At 38.4% G+C, this 19,245-nt stretch overlaps 2 protein-coding genes across 6 annotated transcripts; both read right to left on the bottom strand.

Annotated features, from left to right (window-relative positions):
• Window positions 1-8,021: 8,021 nt before the first annotated feature.
• LOC107766923 (MATH domain and coiled-coil domain-containing protein At3g58250-like) lies at window positions 8,022-12,651 on the bottom strand. 5 transcript variants are annotated; one of them, XM_075252538.1, is made up of 7 exons: window positions 12,082-12,651; window positions 11,335-11,464; window positions 10,808-10,993; window positions 10,429-10,598; window positions 9,982-10,256; window positions 9,439-9,602; window positions 8,022-8,358 (listed from the first exon to the last, which is right to left on the bottom strand). In XM_075252538.1, the coding sequence occupies exons 3-5, from the start codon at window positions 10,927-10,929 to the stop codon at window positions 10,108-10,110; spliced, it is 441 nt and encodes a 146-aa protein (XP_075108639.1). In that variant the 5' UTR covers window positions 10,930-10,993; window positions 11,335-11,464; window positions 12,082-12,651; the 3' UTR covers window positions 8,022-8,358; window positions 9,439-9,602; window positions 9,982-10,107. The 5 variants fall into 5 exon arrangements, with proteins under 5 accessions (XP_075108639.1, XP_075108640.1, XP_075108638.1 ...); XM_075252539.1 differs by having other exon boundaries at window positions 10,808-10,983; XM_075252537.1 differs by having other exon boundaries at window positions 10,808-11,464.
• A 136-nt stretch (window positions 12,652-12,787) lies between these two features.
• Window positions 12,788-16,387, bottom strand: LOC107766924 (elongation factor 1-gamma 2-like). Its single transcript, XM_016585823.2, is given in 8 exon segments — window positions 12,788-13,414; window positions 13,822-14,181; window positions 14,184-14,319; window positions 14,408-14,509; window positions 14,608-14,660; window positions 14,749-14,809; window positions 14,904-15,053; window positions 16,231-16,387. Coding segments are annotated over 8 exon segments (1,251 nt in total). The 5' UTR covers window positions 16,240-16,387; the 3' UTR covers window positions 12,788-13,034.
• Between the last annotated feature and the right edge of the window lie 2,858 nt (window positions 16,388-19,245).

Raw genomic sequence — 19,245 nt, 5'->3', positions numbered from 1 at the left:
CATTAGAAAGAGAAGTAGGCCCAAATATCAGCCAAAGAACCTGTCAAATGACGTTTGGGACCCTAACTAAGATAAGGCTAATATGGATATAAAATGGGGAAGATGCGGAGAAGATCCTTATGGAAATACTGAGTATTTTCTATTATTTGATTTAGCTCTTGTTGGAACACTCTGAAACCTCCCTCCATTCTTGTTTTCTTTTTTTAGTTCCTTTTCCTTGTATCCGATATTGTTTGTCGTTGGAATCCATCTCTATCTTCTTCAGTAACAACAACAACAACAACTCAGTATAATTCCACTAGTGGGGTCTGGGGAGGGTAGTGTGTACGCAGACCTTACTCCTACCCTGGGGTAGAGAGGCTGTTTTAGATAGACCCTCGGCTCCCTCCCTCCAAGAACTACTCACCTTGCTCTTGGGGTGACTCGAACTCACAACTTCTTGGTTGGAAGTGGAGGGTGCTCACCACTAGAGCAATCTACTCTTGTCTATCTTCTTCACTAAATATAGATCTATTACAAAGGTTGTTGCCTTCCTGTTGTGCAAGGTAACGACATAGGTCCCCTGCATATTTTTGTGCTCTTCGTTGGTTGAATGATAGGGCCACACCACCATATGGCGTAATTGATTTAAAAAAAATTAAAGTAATTAATTCTAGTTGGGCATGTTAAACAGTACAAGGAAGAGCAGAAAAAACAACTATCAAAACCATTCAGACAACAACAACAACCCAGTATAATCCCACTAGTGGGGTCTGGGGAGGGTAGTGTGTACGCAGACCTTACCCCTACCCTGGGGTAGAGAGGCTGTTTCCAAATGACCCTCAGCATCCTTCCCTCCAAGAACTCCCCACCTTGCTCTTGGGGTGACTCGAACTCACAACCTCTTGGTTGGAAGTGGAGGGTGCTTACCATCAGAGCAACTCACCTTGTCAAAACATTCAACAGGCTGACATCAAACAATGTAAATAATGTGGAGAATGAGAGATGCCATGACTAACTGGCTGACATCAAACATTCAAGTCAAATTTGGCGTTGTATACTTTTTGCAATAATAGGGATTGATCTTGAGGGGCGTTGGGCGTCAAAAATCGGGCTTTTAGTTGTAGATCCCATCAGTGTAAGTAGGGGCTCATAATATAAGGTATTCAAGAATCAAGCTACAGAAAACAAATATTAACATAGTTTCAAAAATACATATTTCTTGAAAGCCTCTAGCTAACACGTAACAACTATGGGTGTGTTTGGTACGAAGAAAAAAATTTCCTGAAAATATTTTTTAATTTTTTCATATGTTTGGTTGGTTTAAATATTTTGGAAAATATTTTCCTTATGAATTCATTTTTTTTTCAATTGGAGGAAAATATTTTCCTTCTCCTTCTCAATATTCCCCACCCTCACTAAACCACCCCACACCCACCCACTTAACCCTACCCCACCCAAATTTCAAATTTTTATTTTTTCGTTTTTCTACATCACCTACACCCATCCCTCACCCCCGCACAAAAAAAAAAATCAAATTTCTGTAATTTTCAAATTTCTATTATACTTTTTTTTTTTGTAATTTTCAAATTTCTTTTTTTTTCTTTTTTTCTGCACCCCCCACCCCACCCTACCCCACCCCCACAATTTTTATTTTTATTTTTTACCTTTTTTTGTAATTTCAAATTTTCGTTTTTTCGTTTTTCTGCACACACCCTCCCGCCCCTGCCCCCTCCCCCGAAAAAAAATATTCTTTTTATATATTTTCAGTTTTAGTTTTTTCATCTTCCGGTTTACAGATTCGAAATTTTACAAGTTCCAAAGTTATGAGTTCGGAGGTTTATGTGTTTGGAAGTTTACGGGTTTAGAAATTATACATTTTACGGGTTCAAAATTTCGTGGTTTCGAAAGTTTAGCGGTTCAGAAGTTTATGAAATTTATGGGTTCGCAAGGTTGTTGGTTCGAAAGTTTATGGTTTCATGTTTATTGTATCTAAATTATTTATGAATACTCTTGAGAAGTTATTTTCCTTAATTTGCGTACCAAACACCGGAAAATGAATAAGATTACTACTAGTTTTTCAAGAAAATATTTTCTTGGAAAATATTTTTCACGGAAAATATTTTTCGTTATACCAAACACACCCTATATATGAATTAGCAAGATCTAATAAAATTATACGAATGAATACTTAATTAATGCTTCTCCATTAATCTCAAGTTGGTGATATCAAGAAACAGAATATCTTGGAGATTTATAAGCTTCAGTCTGTAAGTTAAAACTGGGGAATCACCACGAAAATGGATCAACATATGATATGATCTGATCATATGAATACTTGAACAATGTTATTGATGATAATACTGTCAAAGTATCCAATATCGATTTGTCTAAAATAATGAAAAACTAGAGGAAATACTTTGAGGGAGATCAACAGGTAAGACTAGTGAGGATAAGAGACCTATAAGCAAGCAAAGCTAGTCTCATGTAATCAAAGTCAATAAAATGGCACGTAGGTGTTAGAGACAATATCATATATAATATCCTTCATTAATTATATAAGAGTTTCCAAAGGGATTTATATGATTCTGAACTGCCCCAACCATCATCTTAAGGCTTAGACTTAAATGCCCAGATTTTTCGAATGAACCACATACATATCAGATGCTTAGACAGCCCTTCTTATAGTAGTACAATATTTGACCATTGATGCAGCTTAGATAGTTACATCAACTAGGCATGACAAAAAGCAAAGGCAGAAATACAGGGCTTGTCTCGGCAATGGCCAAGTATACAGAAATATGATCACATCCATCTTCACTTCCATCTCCGTCAGGATAGGTGATCATTTTCCTGTCCAAAATGCAGTGAACAGTTAAATTCATAACTACACAGGAATGTGCGGTATTATCAGTATTTTTATATTATTAATACTTCTTATTCATTTAAAGAAAAACACTACTGAGATAATCTCTCCGCGCCAATTTGTTAGGCACTATTTCCTCCTTTTTGTCCTTCCTAAAAAGATTAGCGACTTCCAATATTTTTTGTGTCATTAACCACCTTTTTATATTTAGTAACTAGTTAACTTCGATATCACGCCTGGCTCACCAGTTCCATCGACTAGACCAAAAGAGTGATTCAATCGATACAGAGGTGCACTTGAAGTGGGTGTGCTACCCTAGTGGGTTGAGCCCTTTCCCATAAGGCCCCACCGTCAGGGGCTCAGGGCATAAGTGCCCTCTTGCTACCCATATACGACGCACCATCATAGCCTTCCTTGACCAGTATCGCTCCCAAACCTGTAGTGTTCATGATCGGCCTCCTCAACTGTGTATCAATCAAAAGGTAGGGCGGCACAGCCCCCAACCAAGGGAGTGGTTACGTCCGGTATGTCCCCCTATTTTACATTGACATGATCATGGTAGGCCTCAATGAATACAAACATAAGTTATTTGGTAAAATAGTACTTTTGATATTTTATACATATGTACCCTATGTGTCATATAGTAGACTCCTTTGTTCTTAAGCCATGTGTCCAATCAAACTATGTCAAATAAATAGAAACAGAGCTGGCAACTATACTAGTTCTTAAGTTCTTCTTAAGAGCAATGCCTCCGGCTTTTTCTCCCCAGAAAGCTAAAATCAGAATAAGAAGCTAAGATAGGAGGATGCAGAACAAGCTGTAGATTGGAAAGCCTCATAAAGGTCCTTAAAATATAAGAATGTTACTAACATTTCTAGGAATAGTATAAACGAAACACGTGAAAATAACGTTGGATATTTTCTTGGAAAAACAACATCTATACTCTCGATAAGTGAAATGTATCATCTAAATTGAGACAGAGAAAGTAATTAGTAACTAGTTATATAACTTCGATATGACGCGTGGTTCACCGGTTCCACCGACTAAACCAAAAGAGTGATTCAGTCGATATAGAAGTGCGCTTGAAGTGGGTGATGTGTTGTCCCTATTGGGCTAGGCCTTTCCCCATAAGGCCCCACCATTAAGGCATATGCGCCTTCTTGCTACCCATATGTGAGGCACCGTCTTAACCTTCCCTAACAAGTATTGCTCCCAAGGCTGTAGTGATAATGATTGGTCTCCTCAACTATGCATCGATCAAAAGTGTAATAAGTTCAATTTAAAAATCTTAATGATTAAACCCATATCTATATTCAATAAAATCTACCTCTGCATGTCATTGTACTCAAGAAACACCATACCCATATTCCGTACATTAAAATTTTGAAAAATGGTCATATCTTTTATTTGAAATCCTTAAAATTAAAAGTCCAATGGGGCACCGGTTAAGCACTTCGCTCATGTGCCCGCCACCTTCAAATTTTGAATCCGCCTCTCTGAATATTGACACCATATGTCAAGGTACCTAGTGAAGATTTTATTCACACCAAAGATTTTAGAAGAAGTTCAAACCATCACCTTCCGCAGAAATCGACGCCATGTTGAAGAGAAAGAAGAAACTTTCCGATGGGAATAGACTTTTAGCGACTTTAGTCTCCTCGTTTCTTGTGTAAGATGAAGTAATTCTTAGGAATTGAAAATCTGCAACTTTATCAGGAGTTGAAAGGGCGATTCGTAAATATAATCATGGATTTATGAAATATAAATACTTTAGGATATAGAACACTTACCCCAACCAAGCTTGTAAAAAATCCCTCCAAAATCGCCTAAATCCGAGCTCCAAAAATCGAAAACGAAAAATGGCGAAATGACCATTTTATGTTCTGCCCAGATTCCGCGCGGACATTTTAGTCGCACCTGCGACCTCTCTTCTGCGATACCCACTGACCACTATCCTCTCGCACCTGTGGAGGAGTTCCGCTTCTGCGGTCTCGCAGGTGCGGGAAAATTTTCGCACCCGTGACCACCGCCCAGGCCTGCTCCTTTCGCATCTGCGATCTAAACCTCGCATCTACGATTGTGCATCTGCGCTCCATTTCATCGCATATGCGATGACATTAGTGGCAGATTTCCAACAGTTCCTTCAAGTCCAAATCTTGGTCCATTTAACCATCTGAAACTCGCCCGAGGCCCAAGGGACCTCAACCAATTATACCAACATGTCCCAAAATATAATAAGAACTTAGTCGAGGCTTCAAATGACATCAAATAATGCTGAAATTTACGAATCGCGCATCGAATCAAATTTTGAATTTTCAAATCTTTCAACTTCTATATTTTGCGCCGAAACGTATCAAATCAATCCGGAATGACTTTAAATTTTGGACACAAGTCATAAATGACGCAATGGAGCTATTCCCATCTCCGAAATCGAAATCCGACCTCGTTATCCAAAAATTCACCCTTCGGTAGGATTTTTCCAAAAATCTTCTATTTTTCAACTTTCGCCAAAATATGTCGAATTGTCCTACGGACTTCCAAATCCGAATCCGAACATACGCCTAAGTTTGAAATCATCATACGAAGCTATTGCCATCATCGAAATTTCATTCCGGGGTCGTTTGCTCAAAAGTCAACTCTCCGGTCAACTCTTTCCATTTAAGCTTGTAAATAAGAATTGTTATTTTAATTAAATTCTGAAAATCAAACTCGACCACACCCACGGGTCATAATACATATTGCGAAGCTTTTCGAGACCTTAAGCCACTGAACGAGGCGTAAATTCTCAAAACGACAAGTCGTGTCGTTACAGAAAATAAGTAGCCCGACTATTCAACAATGGGCACCTTCGAGAGTTCTTGAGCGACCGGGCCAAGAATCATTTCAGGAACAGGGATTCTAACACACACACAGAACAAGAAGATACCAAACCTCAACACGTCATTAATATGATCATCGGTGGAGTCGATATCCCACAAGGGCCGGTGTTGAAATGCACCAAAGTATCCATCACTAGGGAGAAACGAACTCGAGACTACATACCCAAAGGAATCTTATCTTTCAGCACGAGGATGCGAAAGGGATCATACAACCTCACAATGATGTACTGATAATTTTGTACTCATAAATAAAACTAGAATTAAATGTGTGTTAATTGATCTAGGTAGCTCGGCCAACATCATTCGGCCGAGGGCCGTGGAACAGCTCGGTCTATAAGACAAAATCATACCTGCAGTCCGAGTCCTAAACGGGTTCAACATGGCATGTGAAACCACCAAGGGAGAGATAACGTAACTGATCAATACCGCCGGAATTATACGAGAGGCCAAGTTTTATGTGATCGAAGGGGTAATTTTTCATGCTATTGTCTTCTCATTTAGAAGTGCTACATTCAACAAAATGGTCTTTCGGCTTTTGTAGGATATTTTAGTAATTCATTTTTGGGCTTTGGGCCAGATAAGCCAGATGTTTAAGTATGAATAGAGTCCAAGAACTAAAAAGATCCAGGGGTTGACCCTTTGTAAACGTCACAGCGGATGACCCATAGCCTTTATTATAATCATAGAAACTATATGGTAATTGAAAGACTACGGACATGGTCCAAAGAATCTCGATTGTAGTTCCATGAACAATCCTTTGCGGGATTAGATTTATTTTGTAGTGGAAATGCCATAAAGCGCAACTGTCTACTTCCTACGAGTCTTTTTTGCAATTTCATCCATCTTTTTAAACTTGATACCTTTGTGGAGGTCATATCTCAAGTATTATTAGTAGTTGACTCTATAGCTTCTTCAATAAACGCTGATTTTTCGACCAAGTTTTGAATGACTTTTTAGTTAGAGCAAGGAGGCATCAGGGGAAACCTAGATTCAAGGTCGGAAGAATCGGAAACAAGGCCATTTCCTTCGCCCTTTCTTCTTAGTCTGAGGCATCTAGGTCCCTCTCGTCCTATTGTATGCACGTCGGCATAAGAACCGGTCCGAACAATCCCAGCAATAGCCATACGGTTGTCTTCGTCCATCTTTTTTTCTCCATGCTTTCTGCTGGTCAACAACCAACCAAAGTGCTCTATACATCTTTACTACTCGTGCAGGCTTGACGAAGTTCTTCTTCTTATAGGGCGTTTAAAGAGCGTGACTCTTTAGTTTAATTAAGTTCAACTTAAAAGTCAAAAAAAAGGAAATTTCCTGTCTTAGTTTCACTTCCTTGAACTGGATACTACCGCGCTACGTGCCCTTGCTTGGTGGCTCGTTAATTAATTAGTTTTAAAAAGAGTGATGAATTTCGACCTTTAGTGCAAATATGGTATCTAGTCGTACCGATACCTAGACATCCTTATTTCGCTGAATAAACTAATTCTGAAAAACCTAAAGGAATACGAAATTGCTGGCTTTTGACCATTTGCTAGCCTTGGATATTTTGGCTGTTTTTTAGCTTCTGCATATCATAATATTCTAATTGATATCTCATTAATAGGATTTGTGTACAACACTTCCAATTTCATCCAGGTTAGAATCACTGAATGTTTCCTATGCATCATTTAAAAGATTCAAACTTTTAAAAAGTGCATTTGTGAATGAATTCATAAATTGTCTTTGTTAAGCAACCTCCTAGCTTTGAATTTGACTTTAAAGCAAGCTCCTAGTGTTTATGGAAGGGTAAAATATGTTTGAACAACTCAACTTCTAAATATAAGTTTAAAGCGGGTTGCTGTAGTTATTTATATAGAGGACGATAACACATTTGATCATTTATCTTTTAAGAAGTACTTGCAGAGGGCAGTCCGATGCACAAAGCATTCCGCATTCACACAGGTTCAGGAAAGAGCTGCACCCCAAGAGGTGTGATGTAAACAAATCTACCTTAATGCAACCATTAGTGGTTGCTTCCACAGCCCGAAATTGCAAAAGAGCTTCAAGCTTCAATCTGTAAGTTGAAGAAAAAAAAAAGGGCAGCCCGGTGCACTAAGCTCCCTCTATGCGCGAGATCCGGGGAAGGGACGGACCACAAGGGTTTATTGTATGCAGTCTTACCCTGCATTTCTGCAAGAGGCTGTTTCCATGCAATTCAATTGGTAAGTTGAATTGCGTGAAAAATCGATCACCATACGAATGCAGGAATGAGCATTATTCTCCAATAACTAGACCAAAGACTCATAGAAATAGACCAGTAAAGATAACAAGGAAGAGATGAGAAACCTATGCATAATCAATTCAAACACTTGCAGATCAGAACATGTCATAAGTTATGTTCAATAAAGTGGCTTACAGAATTACTAAACTTAAGATGTTTAGTCCAAGTGCGAGCAAAATATTATGTAATATTTGCTTGTTAAATAGATAAACAACAATTAGGTTAGGCCATTGACAACACCAATGACAGAGAAACATCTGCTTCGACAATGCAGCAATCTTTGACAAGGAAGCCTCTTTTTGGATCCTTGAATTCATGTAGCGGCATAAATGCATGCAAACCCAGACTGTCATCAACAGCTGAAAACCAATTTGAAAAAACTGCAGGAGAACAATGTCGAATTATTCAAAGGAACTAATCAAATCTAGAAAGCAATAAAATGAAGGATCCGTTTGATAAAGATATTGAAAATGCTTTTTAACCATGTAGAAAATTGACTTTTAAGGTGAACGAATTCAACCAAACTTAGCTCAAAAATAGAGAGATATAATTACTTTTGATTTATTAACTTAGCCTCTCAACAGTTGAGTCAGGCTAATGTCATAGTAACACACTGTTTAAGGGAGGCTAATAGTGGTGCGGCTTATGTAGCAAAGAAAATCACCATGGCTCTGTTTATCAGACTTCCAGAGATCTTCCTAATGGTGCCAATGGTCCCTTCCTGTTAGACAAATTTTAGATGCCTTCCATTAGGCTAAGATATGACAAGGCTAATTTCTTTGTTAGTTAGTCCAAGTTAGAATGTGGGGTGGCAGAATAAATTTTTGCTTTTTATGTCATCCCTCTTGTACTCTTTCTCATAAATATAAAATATCTGGTGAACTAAGCTCTCACTATGCGCGAGGTCCGTGGAAAGGTCGGACCACAAGGGTCTATTGTACGCAGTCTTAACCTGCATTTCTGCAAAATGTTGTTTTGACGGCTAGAACTTGTGACCTCCTGGTCACATGCCAGTAACTTTACTAGTTACGCCAAGTCTCCCCTTCCAATGGGAAATGTTATAAATAAATTTAAGAAGTCCTCTTATCTTCCCCATTATGCATTATTTACCATGATTACATCCACCTGAAAATCAGTTCAAATGAATAATGGTATATTTTCAGAAAATTCAATCTGCCAACGATTGAAAATGGTTTATTAGAGAACATATTTATAGCAACAGTATGACAATTTATCTTTCACTCCCTATGAACGTCAAGAATGGATTTTCTTTAAAATAAATATAGTTTATGAAGTCCAAACTTTCTTCTTAACAAAGAGAACTTTACTTATATGTAGTTTCCCAATCAAGGCAGATATAACCTATAAGGAGGAAAAGACAGAGAAATTCTTTTTTCTTCCAAATCGATGCACCTACTAATGCATGAATTTATATTAAGGAACAAAGAGAAAATACTAACCTTTCTTGTGATGTTCACCACTTATCTGGTCTTTGACAGAAAGAGTGACTTTTGCCTTAACCCTTTTTCGGCAACCAAATCCCTCAGCATCAACTGATGTAAGATAGATAGAGATGCTTTGGTCCCTTTGACAACAAACACCGTTAGGATAAATCCGAATTTTCCTGCATCCAAACATAAATTCCTGCATCAAACATCAGGTATATGAATACATCAAACACCAAACTGAAATAGTCCTGCATCCAAACATAAATTCCTGCATCAAACATCAGGTATATGAATACATCAAACACCAAACTGAAATAGTATATAACGTATATGAATACATCAATCGGGGGCAGATCCAACACTTCGGTACCAGGTTCAACTGAACTTAGTACTTTAGTCGCGGAGTACAAATTTGTGTAAAATTCATTACAGTTACAACAAATAGTAGATGTGAACTCATAACTTTAAAAACATAATGGATTAAATGCTAAAAACTTTAAAGGTTGAAACCATGGAATTTAAATCCTGGATCTGCATCTGACATCAATGACATACCATTTGTAATCCCCAACAGTAAAACTCTTTAGAAAAACAAGACTCCCCTAATTTTGAAAACTCAAAGATCTTCCATTCGTGCTTATTAGTCTCGATGTCTTCCAACATCGACACACATTCACCAACTCATTGGCTCTTGACGACGAATACCTCAGCTCCGATAATGATACTGTCATCGACAAGGTATCCATCGGACTGCTCTTTCAGTGCTTTGTGAGAGATAAACTTGGAGAAACCCCATTTGGACTTGACCTTGTGAAATCGCAGCACTTGACCTGAAGCAATAAATCATATATAATCATTCCTATAATCTTATGTCCGAGTTCAGATGGAAAAATATCCAACATAGAAGTTCCAGAAAATGCTCTATATCGAATTATCGATCAAATAGTTGAAGGAAAAGGGAAAAAACGAATGTAAAGTAGAAGAATGTAAGAGGATATGTACCACGTATAACAAGATAGTTCTCACAAAGATGATTAAACAAAAAGAAGCTAAACACAGCATTAGCCTCCCAACCACCAGGTAAGGAGCTGTCATTCGCAATGGCCAAGTAGACAGAGATGTAATCGTTTCCCTCTATGTTGTCATCCCCATTGGGATAGATGATCAACTTCCTGCACCAAGTCCGTTAACAACTAATTTCCATAAATTCATATCATGGTACAAGAAAACAACGACATTGTGGGAAATGCGACATCAAGAATGTGCATTAATCAAGTCTAACTTCTGTTTTTAAATATAAAGCACGTATTGAGTTGACTTTTAGTGGATCGAATAATAGTTATTCCTTATTATACTTTTAACTGTCAAACATAATCTTAACCTTTGTTGGTCGGACTCTCCTGGATCCGTGTCGGATCCTGAAAAATTGGTGTATTTTTGGGGGATCGCACACGGGTGCGGCAGCATTTTTGAGAGTATCTTAACCTGATTTCTTAGATTCATGTCTAGAATTACATAACTCTTTCTTCATGTGATGAGGATTCCGCCAACTGCACTCTGAAATACACTACAAATGCAACATGAGTAATCTGCATCAGTAGCAACTAATTTTAGCTTTCAAGAATGATGCACTCCTGCGCTTTGGATGCTAAGTATAATTCTTTAATTGATTCTCCATCGCATATTTAGGAATAGTTCTGCAAATATGTCTACAACTTTTTTAAGTGAACACTCTCAATGCCATCGACAAGAGCGGACCAAGCTTACAAGTTATGGGTTCACATGAACCAGTAGCTATTTTGTCCAGACCATGTGTATGTATTAAGAAATTCACTAAAAATTCCTTTTTCTGGAGAAATGCGACGGAAATTCAAAAGAATCGAGAAAATAACAATGGATGTTCATTACCACTTATAGCCGCAGGCCTCAAATTCATTTGATTCATACATGTCAATACCATTCTCTGATAGTTTGTAAAAAGATTCAAACTTCATCAAGTAGTGTGATGGGGATGCATCCCTAACTCCCACTGTAACTGCTGCGCATTTTCAAAGATCAAAGAAAATCACAATCCAACATGAAAAACAAGAAACACATCTTCAATCCCCCCCCCCCCCAAACCCCCCAACCACCCAAATATATATATATATATATATATATATATATATATATATATATATAGAAACTTTTTAATTTTAAAATATTACTTTTGGTTCCCTTCATACCCAAAACTCGAACCCCAAAATTCATTAAAGATGGAGAGCGGCGAAACTAGGATTTTATCCTTATGAGTTCTGAATTTTTTTAATTTAATATTTCTACATATTTGATGAATTTTAAGCACCAAATACATTGTTTGAGCAAAAACCACTGGGTTCCCACTGGGTTCCCGTAATTCGGCTTATGCCTCTGCCCCTGATGGAGAGTTAGTTATCCCCACCACCATCTTTGGTTCTTAAAGTAAAAAAAGTACTAACATCTTATAGAATAAAACAAATAGAATATAAAAAAAAAAATTCAAAGTCAAGATTTTGATGAAGAAAAGGAGGACCAAGAACCCATAGTTGCAAGATTAGGTGATATGATCAAGAGTGCAAAACTAAAGAAGAAGAACCAAAGCCTTGAATATTATTTGTGTGTGTGTGTGTAAATTACCTTCCTCTTCACAAGGAATCAAAGCCATACTGCCGGGAGGTAGAAAGTGAGAGACCTCTGTTCAAAAACAAAACTGACTGCGCACCCTAAAAGGCTAAAAAGCTTCACTATATAAGGAGACTCCTGCTTCACCACTATGCTAACGAAGAGATTAATATCAACTTTTCAAGTTCCCGTTTTGTCTTAAATAAACGTATTTTTACTTTCTTCAAATACAATGCGAAACTCTATTATTTAGAATTTGTAATCAACTACAATTTTACTTATTAATCATTTTCTTATGTGAATTACATAACATAAATATAATATATTCATATTCTTTTTCCTAATAGTACTTAGGAATTTTAAATCAACTAGAATTTTGCTAACTGAATCTTTTCTTATTTTAACTATGTAAAAATTTAGTAAGAAATCACTATTGCCCCAGTTTTCTCCATATATTGCCTAAGAATAATTTTATCCTTCTTCTTACTCGAATTTATTGCCTAAGCATAATATGATTTTATCTCTCTTTTTTCTTTGCTCTACTTGAATATATTTAAGCATGTATAGTATGACATTCACCTATATGCTTTTTGGTGGCTTGATTAAGAAATACAAATGATAGTGAAAATTTGATAAAATTTTTGGTTAAGCGCAATAAGTTAGCTCACAGATCATTGCTTAGTATCTTCACAGATCATGAATGAAGCACTGCCAAAACTGCTTTACTTGGAAAAGGATAAACTCAATCAAAAATATATCCCAGTTCACTATGTCAAATCGAAAATTTAGAAAACATACTACAGAGACAAGAAAACCTCTTAAGACAACATATGTTTTAACCTTTCTCAACAACAAAAAAAAAGGGCAAGATAGTTTTAAAACAAGAATCTAAGTAAATTTGGGAGGACAAAACCAAGGTAAACTACAACCTCAGGTGAAAGGAACCATTGCCGAATGCAACACAATGTTTACTTGAAACACTTAGCATCCAACAGAGCCTCTCCCTCAAAGGGCTCGTAATCCTCAATCATTTGGTTGACACGCTCCTTCTGTGCTTCATCGTTGATGTCTACTTCCTTCCATTCATAGAGCTCCATGTCATAGCATTCATCCATAACAAACTTGGGAATTTCTTTTCCACGGAAAAGCCACAAGCCCTTCACCTTATATGGGGCCTCAGAACCAATTACCAACATCTTACCAAAAGCATACTTGCGAGCCAGATCCATTCTCTGCAGAAAACCACCAACCTTGTTCAACGTTACAAATGAAACTGTGTTCTCATCCTGGTACTTGTAATCACAGAACCAGAGAGAATATCCTTCGGGATCATACATGTCCCAGAAACCTGCAAATCAAGAACAGTACAAGGAACAAGTTCAAGTATATTCTTGTGGGAGTGGAAAATTCCTTCTTCTAGTACTAGGTTTCCAAATTCTAAACCCCCATATCCATATACTTGAAACTAAAAATTGTCAGAAGATAAAACTTTCTGTAAAGATTAGTGTTTAACTAGATCAATCAGATACAGAAGATCATAAATTGATCATTCAAAAGAGAGATTCAACAATGAAAAACGGAACAACCCTCGGGGACCTTCCTTTCCTCGAACTAATTATAGGTTACAGAATATTTTTTACAAAAAATCTAAGCATGCACTGATCGAAGAAAGCAAATATCTTTAAATAACTAATATTGAGATATCTCTCTAAACTTTGATAAGAAAAATAGATTACAGAAGCAACTAATATGTACCTTTAATGGCAACCTCGCGGAAGTTGGTTTTGGTGTTGGAGTAAAGCCTCTTCCATTCATCCAGAATCATCTTACTTGGAGGCAAGAGATCAAGAGGATTCTTTGCCTTAGGCTTGGGTGCTTCTTCCTCCTCTTCAAACTTTGGTTCTTCCTTCTTAACCTCTTTCTTTGGCTCCTCCTTCGCTTTGGGTTTTGCGAGTTCTTTCGCCGGTGCAGGCTTCTTGGATAGGGGAGCTGGGATAGAATCAGCTTGTTTCACCTCACCCAATATCTTGCAGAAATTTGGCTGATTAACCACAGTCCAGAAGTATCTCTCCACATGTGGGAATTCCTTGGTAAAGCTCTTGGTCATTATATCCTAAAACCGATGCTCAAGTTGCAGCCCATTATGATGTCGGCCAATGTGATTGAATGTCCAACCAAGTAAGTGTTAGATGCCAGATGTGTGTTCAAAGCATCAAGAGCTCTCTTTAATGCAGCTACTGCAGCTTCCTCGGCCTTTTTGCAAAACAAGACGATTTCAGTTGTTTTGCTTTTTTCTATTATTTCAAGAAAAATTATAAATAATGCACAGTGCGAAACATACTGGAGGAATATATGCACCATAGCCAAGGCGTGGATATAGCCATCGTGCAATGTTTGCATCAATCTCAGTGGCAGAAAAATCATTCCATTGCTCGATTTGAGCCTATCAAGGAGAAAGTGAACATAAATCAAGAATTAAGAATTTCACATATGAAAAAAGTAACTGCTGAATGAATGAAACTAAGAAACCAAAATACTTACATATTCAATCAATGATGAACCAAAAAGGGGATTGTCGGGCTTCGATTTAGTAACTACATGAATTAAAGGTCAATGTCAGATACTCAGATTTAGTTTCTGTTATATGATCATAAGTCAAAAAAAAATGAGAAATAGCCTCACCATAGCGTGCAATAGCATTGCTCTCGAAAACAGGTCCATCGGGTGTTTCAAGCACAGGAACCTATATGTCAAAAAAAAAAACACCAACCAAGATTAGCAAAACCTTGTCTGAAGTACATGAGAAAATATATACGGTTCTGTAGAATATAACATACCTTTCCAATTGGATTCATCTTGATAAACTCAGGTGTCTTGTTTGATACACCCATCTCGAAATTCTTTGCAAGTTCAACCTTTACACCTGTGTACTCAGCAGCAATGAGTGCCTTTGAGGCATTTTTGTTGTTATTTGTTGAGTGCAAAACCTGCAACATATATAATGAAGAAAATTTAAATGCGAGGATATCGTCAAGAAATTTCATCCCCAAGAAGAACAGAATACAATTGGACATATCATCTGCACTTGTTCTTAAGAGAGTTCTGCTACTGAAAAAGTAGCTGAGGAAAAGCTTCTAGCATTCATGCATAATGTCCCATTTTAATCAATCGGAACGCAGAACCTCAATTCTCAGCTAGCAATCCAAATAGATTTGGATCCTCTGATGTTTTCTCCCATCCAACAGATTCAATAAAGGCACAATATATCATCAAGTTAAACACCTCAAAAATCCTAAAAACTTTCAAGATGCCACATTCTTCATAATAAAAAATAATAATTTGAATGCCATTTGACTCAGCGGATACAGAACCCTCCAACAGATACCTGGTCTTCTGTGTAGGTTGTCTTTCTCAAGGGAAAAGAGATGCTTATAGGACAGAGCAACTAAAAACAAAGGGCCATACTAAGAATGTGAAGCCCCCTCTCTATAAATAGAAAAAAGGTTCAGCATTCTCCACTCAAGGCAAGGCACCGAAGGGTGTTGCCTAGTGATCAATGAAGTGGTAGGAGAACCATGAGTTCACATGTTCAAACGACAGCAGAGGCCAAAAACGTGTCAGCCTAATTCTAGGTGGGCAAAGTTACCCGGTACTTATGATAGTGCGACGTAATAAGTAATCAGTGGAATTGTCAAGGTGCGTGCAAGAGGTCAAATGCTATCTAGAAAAGGAGAAAAAAAGGGACTTCACAGTTCAGCCAATACAGTGATAAGCTCTCTACTTAATTGAGTGTTTCATACATGCAAAAATACTTTAGGAGAAGACAAATTCAAATAGCCAATAGGCATAGGTAGATGGAAAATTCAGCAAAATAATTAACCACCGGTTAGATTTTATAACTATAAAATTCATATTAACACTCAATTCTAGAAGAGATAAAAATAAAATTATTAGACATCCAGATAAAGAACTTAGCAAAACAAAATACAGTAATAATTCAATAAAAACTACAAACCCCACAACCAAAAGAACATGAAATATACTAACAGATCGAAAACCCCGTAGTAAAGATAGAAATCTTTAGCTATAAAATCATAAAGAATTGAAAACCCAGATCTATTTTTTTAACATCAAAAGGAATCAATAAAGATCTAAGAAATATACCAAAGCCATGGCTGCACAGTTGAAACTTTGCTCACCCTTTTACACCCAAAATTAAGCAAAGAGAGGCAGAAAGAGAGAAAAAGAGATTTTAGGGTTTCGCAGTGATGTGTCTATATATGTAATGTAGTGGCCCTCGTGAGCACGGGAACATGGACAATTTTGGAATACCACGGAAGATTTTTTATTTTTATTTTTTTTCTTAGAGTATCTAAATTAACTTTGCGATAAAATTATGTATGGTGTCAACAACGGAGAAGGGACACATATATCCTTCTACTTTCATTTATTGTTCAATTATGTCCCTGTTATACTTTCCGTACAAAATACTCCTACCGTCAATCAAAGTTTTATATTTGTCCTTATTTTAACGGCCAAGACACATGGCGTTTTCTCAGAGATTGAACCAACCCAACATTAAAAAAGAATCCAACCCGACTCGTTACCCATAATCCGCCCGACCCTATTCCCCTTTCACTCTTCTTAATCACAAGCATCCACGAAGAAGGTAGAGTTTTGTTGGATGAGGCGCATATCCATCGGAGGTGGCAGACCTACTTCCATAGTCTCTTGAACGAGGATGGGAACAGAGACATTGTTCTAGGTGATTTGGGATCCTCTGAGAGTCGTTGCGACTTTGGGTATTGCAAACGGACTAGAGTTGAGGAGGTTGTGGGGGCTTCGTAAGATTAGTAGGGGCAGAGCGATCGGGCCAGATGAAATCCCGGTGGAGTTTTGGAAGAGTGTGGGCAGGGTGGGCTTGGAGTGGCTTACTAGGTTATTTAATGTCATTTTTAAGACGAAAAAAATACCCGAAGAGTGGAGATAGAGTACGATGGTTCCTGTGTACAAGAATAAGGGTGATATCTAAAATTACAATAATTATCGGGGTATTAAGCTGCTTAGTCATACTATGAAGGTGTGGGAGAGGGAGTGGAGCTAACGGTGAGGAGAAGGGTGTCTATTTCCGAGAAACAGTTTGGGCTAGGGCGTTCGACTACGGAAGCTATTCACTTTGTTAAGAGATTGATGGAACAATATAGGGAGAGGAAGAAGGACTTGCATATGGTGTTCATCGATTTAGAAAAGGCTTATGATAAAGTCCTGATGGAGGTTCTGTGGAGATGTTTAGAGGCTAGAGGGGTACCTGTGGCCTACATTAGGGTAATTAAGGACATGTATGAGGGAGCGAAGACCTGTGTGAGGACAGTGGGAGGGGTTTCGAACCATTTTTCGGTCTATGATGAGGTTGCAAGGGGTCAGTACTCAACCCTTTTTTGTTTGCCCTGCGATGGACGTAATGACTCGCCACATCCAAGAGGAGGTGCTGTGGTACGTGTTATTTTCAGATGATATTATTTTGATTGACGAGACACGAGGTGGTGTTAACGCGAGGTTAGAGGTGTGGACACAGATACTGGAGTCTAAAGGTTTCAAGCTGAGCAGAACTAAAACAGAATACTTGAAGTATAAGTTTAGTGGTGCTGCTGAGGGAGTGGAAGGGGAGGTGAGGTTGGATTCACAAGTCATCCCTAGGAGTAGGAGTTTTAAGTACCTTGGGTCTATTATACATGGGGATGGGGAGATTGATGAAGATGTCACACATCATATTGGGACGGGATAGATGAAATAGAGACTTGCTTCCGGTGTTTTGTGTGACAAGAAGGTACTACCAAAACTTAAGGATATATTTTATAGAGCGGTGGTCAGACCAGGCTAAGTGTTGGCCAGTCAAGAGCTCTCACATCCAGAAGATGAAGGTAGCAGAAATGAGAATGTTGAGATGGATGTGCGGGCATACCAGATTAGATAGGATTCGAAATGAAGTTATTCGGGACAAGGTGGGTGTGGCCCCTATTGAGGACAAGATGCGGGAAGCACGACTTAGATAGTTTGGACAAGTGAGGAGGAGAAGCAGAGACGCTCCGGTAAGGAGGTGTGAGAGGATGATATTAGATGGCCTTAGGATAGGTAGAGGTAAGCCGAAGAAGAGTTGGGGTGAAATGATTAGGCATAAAATGGCGCAGCTACAGCTGACCGAGGACATAACCCATGATAGGAAGGTGTGGAGATCGAAGATTAGGATAGTAGGTTAGGTAGTCTAGATTATTCATACCGATAGTGTTAGTACGTACTCTCGTATTTGGTTGGTAGTAGGCTTATTTGAATACATGTTGTTTATTTGTATGATGGAGTAAAGACCCGAGTGAGGACGGTGGGTGGGAACTCGGACCATTTTTCGGTTATGATGGGGTTGCATCAGGGGTCGGCACTCAGCCCTTTTTGTTTGCTTTGGTGATGGACGTACTGACGCGCCACATCCAAGGGGATGTGCCGTGGTGCATGCTATTTGCAGATGATATTGTATTAATTGACGAGGCGCAAGACAGTGTGAACGCGCAATTAGAAGTACGTAGGCAGACCATGGAATCTAAAGGTTTCAAGGACCAAGACAGAATACTTGGAGTGTAAGTTCAATGGCAAGACTTAAGGAGGGGAAGGGTATATGAGGCTGGACTCATAGGTCATCCTAGGAGAGGGAGTTTTAAGTATCTTGGGTCTATTATTCAGGGGGATTGGGAGATTGATGAAGATATCACTCATCGTATTGGGGCGAGATGGATGAAATGGAGACTCGCTTCCGGTGTTTTGTGTGACAAGAAGGTGTCACCGAAACATAAGGGTAAGTTCTACAAAGTGGTGGTCAGACCAACGATGTTGTATGTGGCTGAGTTTTGGCCAATCAAGATCGTTCATGTCCAAAAGATAAAGGTAGTAGAGATGAGGATGTTGAGATGGATGTGCGGGCACACCATGTTAGATAGGATCAGAAATGAGGTTATTCGCGACAAGATGTGTGTGGCCTTTATTGAGGACAAGATGGGGAAAGCACGGCTTAGGTTGTTCGGTCATGTGAGGAGGAGGAGGAGCACAGACGCCCCGGTGAGGAAGTGTGAGAGGTTGACATTGAGGGGCCTACATAGAGGTAGAGGTGGGCCAAAGAAGAGGTGGGGAGAG

The sequence above is a fragment of the Nicotiana tabacum genome, chromosome 4, assembly GCF_000715075.1.
Source record: "Nicotiana tabacum cultivar K326 chromosome 4, ASM71507v2, whole genome shotgun sequence".
Taxonomy (NCBI): Eukaryota; Viridiplantae; Streptophyta; class Magnoliopsida; order Solanales; family Solanaceae; genus Nicotiana; species Nicotiana tabacum.
The sequence above is the reverse complement of the archived record's forward strand: the minus strand, read 5'-3'. Positions and strand labels throughout refer to the sequence as shown.